The sequence below is a fragment of the Lynx rufus genome, unplaced genomic scaffold (assembly GCF_022079265.1).
Source record: "Lynx rufus isolate CCGP_SWC_20201006 ecotype Redwood Valley unplaced genomic scaffold, mLynRuf1.p SCAF_23, whole genome shotgun sequence".
In the NCBI taxonomy this organism is placed as follows: domain Eukaryota; kingdom Metazoa; phylum Chordata; class Mammalia; order Carnivora; family Felidae; genus Lynx; species Lynx rufus.
In genome coordinates, this window is record NW_025814838.1 from 5,061,672 (window position 1) to 5,067,671 (window position 6,000).

At 49.9% G+C, this 6,000-nt stretch overlaps 1 protein-coding gene across 4 annotated transcripts in view; it reads right to left on the minus strand.

Annotated features, from left to right (window-relative positions):
• LCMT1 (leucine carboxyl methyltransferase 1) overlaps nucleotides 1-3,115 on the minus strand; it is a 47,314-nt gene extending 44,199 nt beyond the window's left edge. The window contains exon 1 of one of the 4 annotated variants that reach the window (XM_047087855.1): nucleotides 701-856. In XM_047087855.1, the coding sequence (XP_046943811.1) occupies nucleotides 701-795 (95 nt within the window). In that variant the 5' untranslated portion in view covers nucleotides 796-856. Of the gene's footprint in view, nucleotides 1-700; nucleotides 857-2,899 lie in introns of those variants that run through there. The other 3 variants (XM_047087856.1, XM_047087857.1, XM_047087854.1) reach the window with 3 other exon arrangements.
• Between the last annotated feature and the right edge of the window lie 2,885 nt (nucleotides 3,116-6,000).

Genomic DNA, 6,000 nt, shown 5'->3' on the forward strand with positions numbered 1-6,000 from the left:
GGGGTCGAGAGAGGCCGCGCTGCTCACGTATAAGGTGGTGCGGCACCAGGGCTAAAACGCAGGGTGCCACCGCGGCGATGGTGACAGACATGGATGAGAAGAGGTGATCACTACAGACGAGGCGTTCCAGAAAATGAGTGCCCTGTGCGTAGCCTGGGTCCTCCACACGCACCGTGAAGCCGACTCGGCTGATGGCAAGAGGTCGAGACGGACAGGAGGACTGTGGGCCAGGCACCCAAGACGTCCACGGATCAGGTGAATAACCAGGAGAAAACAGTAATGAGGAGGAAGAGAGAATGCTCCACCTGGGGACCATGGATCTCAAAGAAACGGGGGGTTGGGGGGGGTCAAAGAACAAGGACACAAATCTTGCACCCCCGATCCTGAAATCTCATACCCCGGGGTATGAGAAAACAGAGGCACCATCTGAGAGGACTTCAAAAAAGGATATCCCCGGGGAAGGACCAGGGTCAAAGCAAAGAGAGGGAAGAGATGGCTAAGGAGAGGCTGAGGAAAGAGACGAGGCTGGCGATTAAGGAGTGGGAATTTCCCAGGACACAGGGAGGGTCTGGGGAGAGGGGGTCAGGGGTAAACAACAGAGGGAACTGCCTTGGGCGGGCAGCACAGGACGGAGAAGACAAGGAGAGGGGAGATGGGTAGTGGCGAGAGTTAGCGGTCACAGTAAGTGCTGGAAAAATACCTGCGGAATCCCATGGAATTTTTAAGCATAAGCCCAGAGTGTCCGCTCAGAAGAGTTCTCACTGTAGGACCGCAGGACTGAGAGCACAGGCCCATGCTGATGGTCACGGCACTGACGATGACAACTGGGACAGTGCTGATAACAACCACCAGTCTTCGACCCTGCCATGTGCCAGGCAGTGTGGGGGAGCGCGCCACATTTAATCCTGCCGACAGCCGTCTGACACCGTTCCCATCACTACTATCCCCGGGAGGGCTCTGAAAGGAAGGGGGGAACAACCTGCAAGAGAAGTAACAGAACCGCACGAGTCCTGGGAAGCTAACTGGCTCCTGTGTTAAATTAGGGCTGTTATGGCCATAACCTGAGGCGGGGGGAACCAGCCTGATCCACAGGGATGACATATTCAGTAACTTCAACCAAACAGTGTTCGGAATGGAGGGAAATCAAAACCAGTGGTAACAATTTATTGAAGGCTTCATGCTGTGCCAGATCCGTGCTAACTGCCTCGTGTCTGTGATCTCATTGAATCCTTACATCCCGAAGGTGGGTTACCATCGTTATCCCCCCACTTCAAAACTCAGACGACAGACAGCCCACGGTTCACGCAAGGAATCCCTATTTAATAACGTGATCTTTTGACAAGATTGAAGGGTTTAACACATTACGGTGAAGATATCACGGAACTTGAAGGAGAGAGACCTACAACATGTCTTAAAACACTAACTTACGGATTCTCACAATCTTTTTGCGTGTTTCTTTCAGATGAGGGAAAGCCCAGTGCAAAAGAAGCTTCAATGAAATGCGCCCAGATGGCAAACACGCCCAGTCTTTATAGCCCAGGACCTATCCCAGCAGATTCTGATTCCATGAGTCTAGAGTAGGACGTGAGCATCTGTGGTTTCTTTCTTTCTTTCTTTCTTTCTTTCTTTCTTTCTTTCTTTCTTTTAACATTTATTTATTTTTTGAGAGAAAGAGACAGAGCATGAGCAGGAGAGGGGCAGAAAGAGAGGGAGACGCAGCATCAGAAGCAGAGCCCGATCAAGAAACTTGATGCAGAATGGTTTAGTGGCAGAGCTAGGATCAGCTTGACAGAGCCTGGCCCCGAGGTCTGTTTTAAATGACTATGCTTAGTCTCCAAGAACCTACAAAAAGTGCGAGCCTTAACCCAAAACCTTGGCATTCCCCACCTACATTCCCTAGTGGCCCCAGCTTCAAGGGCATTCTACCCATTCCTTTAACAGTTCGCACTCCCCTGCTCTGCCCCAACACCCTCCTATATCCACGTTTTGCATTCAGCCTTCTGATCTCAGCTTCAACATTATTGCCTAAATTACAAACTCGAATGGCATGCCGTATTTCTCACCACTCAACACAAAACCGTAATTATGTATTTCACAGGGAATTATTTGCTTCCTGTCTTTTCCGACGAGGTGGTGCTGCCGTCAGATGCCACGTCAGTCCTATTCATCATGTGTTCCCAATAACTGAATACCCACCAACCATTCAAAAAAGAACGCTTTGGCACAACGGATACGCTCAATAATTTCTGTGGAACGAATGAATAAATACACTCGAGCCTCGTGCTTCCAGGTGTGTAATACATGTCTCTGCTCACGATACTGCCCTCACTACACCCCCAAGTATGTAGACCCCTGTGGCATAGAGGCAAGAGCTCTGGAAAATGCTGGCTCTGCACAGCAACATTATGGGGCCCCCGGGCAGGCCATTTCCCCTCCCCCCCGCCCCCCCCCCCATCGCGATTGGCCTGAGTTTCAGGGGCACGATGGGGATTGTAACAACCCCCAAAGAAACGTAACCTATTAAAGAGGAGGAACTTGCACTTCTCCTAACTTCTCAAGACTATAATTATTTGCTTCACTGTCTGTGAAGTCAAGTCTGTCTCCCAGCAAGACTTGAGCCTCACGAAGGCCACAAGACCCCGTTCGGCTGGTTTAGGGCGGGATTCCCAGTCACGCTCTCCCCAGGCCTGACACACGGCAGAAGTGAGACAATTACCAGTTAAATAAATGAACCGCTGCTCTGTGCACTTCACAGGTGTGAAACCAGGGTCGCCCGAAATTGACGGGTACCTTCTGGCGCACCAGGATGTTCCTAATACCCTGGGATCACAGGCCCGCCTCCCACCTAGGCCCCAGCCCCCCAGGGACGCCGGCCCCTAAGCCCGCGCCCGGCAGGCACCTCTTGCATATAGAAGCATCTTCGCAAGTGCCGCGCACCCCCTCGTCGTCTGGGTCTGCCGAGGAGGAAGAAGAGGCGGAGAAAGAGGGCCTCCTCAGGCTAGCGGCCATGGGCGTGGAGGTTCCGGGGTGCCGTGCCCACCGGGGACATGGAAGCGAGCTTCACAAACGCCCTGGAACGGAGCGAGCCTCCGAGAAGGCTGGAGAGAGGGGCTGGGCTCCAGCGGCCTCAGCGGGCGCGGCTCAGTGACGCCGCTCACGTCAGCTGCCCCAGCAACCTTCCCGCTCATTGGCGCCTCTGCCCAGACGCTCATTGGACAATTTCTCCGCCCCCTTGGCCCGCGGAAGGGCTCATTGGATAGCTCTATTGGCCCCGCCCACACCGCCCGGAAGTACGCTGAGGAGGGGAAGGAAACAAGTGGACGCAAAACGAGAGCGCCGCAATGCTTTCTGGGAATTGTGGTCGTGGGTGCGCTGGGAGTGCATTGGGTATTCATTTCTTTATTTATTTATTCATTTATTCATTTGTGTGTGCGTGTGTTTATTTATGAGCGAGAGAGAGAAAGAGAGAGAAGACAAGTGGGAAGGTCACGGGAAGGAGAGAGAAAATCTGCAACAAGCTGTATGCACAGCGCAGAGCCTGACGCTAGGCTCCATCTCGCCACCGTGAGATCACGACCCCAACTGAAATCAGGAGGCGGTCGCTTAACCCACTAAGCCACCCAGGTACCCCAGGCTTTGGGTTTCTTATTGCTGGTCAGAAAATGTTATAACTGTGATTCACGCAGGGCGGGAGAGCTAGCAGGATGCTCAGCTTTGGGTCGAAGGGCAGAGAGTCCAGCTGGAGGAAACAAGTGTTCGTGTTGCAGTTAGTCGGGGCTCAGTCTCATTCGACAATTGAACAAATGTTCACTGAGTGCTGACTCTGCGCCAGGAGCTGTGCTAAGTAAGGGCTTTGCGCACATAATCGCCTTTCAAATGTGGAGGAAGGAACGTGTGGGAAACTGGTACAATGGAAAACTATGTTGCAGTGTAAATGCACCAGAGCTGCCAGTTACAAGCATCACTGGCTGAATTTAAGGACATAATATTCAGTGAAAGAAGGGATGTAACACTTTTATAAAGTCCAAACCAAGCAAAACGGATGTTAACAGATACACACATATATATGATAAAACACTCTACAGAAAAATAAAGGAATGGCGGGGGGAGGGAGGGAGACAGGAATCACCACACTTGTGACCTTTAGAGAGTGGAGAGGATAGAACACTGAAAGGGAAGGGTTACTTAGGCCCTTCAATAATTTCTCAAGTCGGGGTGGTTCACATGTGTTTCATTATTACACATACCGAAGACATTCGTTACATATATTTTGTACTGGCCTTCTAAAACATTTTCTAGGTAAGTAGTGTGTTTGTATGTTCCATTTCTGTATCTGTCAGGAGCACTGAACGCACATACTCAAACTGTAAGAACCATGGATCACGCAAACACACACACACACACACACGCGCGCGTGCAAAATAACAACAAAAACTCAGTGCACATATCTTCGGGCAAAATCATATATCAAAAGCTTGCTTAGTAGTCATTGGAGGGATAAGAGCTCATTGGTACCCAAGGGAGAAATGACAGTGGGGAAGACTGAGGTTCGGAAGGCTTGCCAGGGGGAGTTGTGATGAGATGGAATACACCACTTTCTCTGAGTCGTGCTCTGCCAAGAGGGTAAATGCAAAACACTGAATAAGCATAGTCTCCCAGCTTGGCAGTGTACACATTCCATGGGTGTCATAAGTACAAAGTGTCATTGGTGAGTAGTACAAGGTGTCAATCCCGTAGGGGCGGATGGTAAGGCTCAGGGTAAGGGGAAGAAGGTGGAGACAGATATCCTGGTACGCCTGTGTCGTTTGACAAGCAAAGAGTGTTCTTTGCTGAGCCTTTGATTCAGAAAAAAGCTCGTGATTCAGAGGACTTTGTCATTTTTCACCGAGGACCTCCGCTGGGGTTCCTGCAGGCAGGGCCAATTCATTTCATTTAAGTTTCTGGTTGAAGAGCTAGACCTTTATGACTGAGGAGTGGAGGCTAGAAGCGGCAAGCTTAGCCAACTCAGGCTGTGTCTTGCCTCCCAATTTGAGGCTACACCGCGGTTGTCATGAACAACGTCATGAGACAATATCAGAGAAAGTTTGCCACCTAATTTGCATCTTCTGACAAAGACGAACTTACACTTAAAACCCCTGTGAACATTAATATTGGGACCAAAAAGCAGGCATTAATCATGAAACTTCTCCGAGAGAGGCTGAAGTAGACATTTGTGGTTGTGTCTTTCCAGTATTTTTTTCTTCTATGACAGCCTGAGTTTATCATGGGGAGCTTTCAGCCCACGGGGATCAGGTGAGGGGTGCCTGGGTGGCTCAGTCGGTTGAGCATCTGACTCTTGATTTGGGCTCAGGTCATGATTCCAGGGTCCTGGGATTGAGCCCTGTGCTGAGGGTGGAGCCTGCTTAAGATTCAGTCTCCCTCCCTCTGCCCCTTTCCCCACCTTGCACTCTCTCTTAGAAAAAAAAAAATCAATATAAACCCTGGTACCCTTAAAACACCTGGGATCCCAACAAATTTAAAGACGGTAAATATTTTGCTCTTTCTTATAGATTTGGCTAATAGGTTCTGTTCAGCGCCGATTTCAATGTCCTCTCGGCCACCTTTCCCTTGACCTTGAAGGGGACATGTTTTACCTTGTTATGCACAGGGCACCCAAACCCTTCTGCTATCACATGTCATCTTTGCAGGCGGGATCTTAACCCATCTTTCTCTGGGAGCACAGGTATGACATCGCATGTATGACATCCTACCGTGAGGACATTTGTTGGGACATACCTACCGTGAGGACACGTTTGTTGAGGACATACAAGTCTAAAATCTTTCAGTATTTTTTGGGTTCTGGAGGCAACATATTCCTTGTTGATAAATTTTACTTCAGCCCATTTATGCTGTTACTTGGAAATCACATGACATTGAGTGGGCCTCCACCCAAACAAAGCAGTTGGAGAATACTCTACTCCCATATAGATAAATATAACGTATATGTCTTCCTTTGGCCAC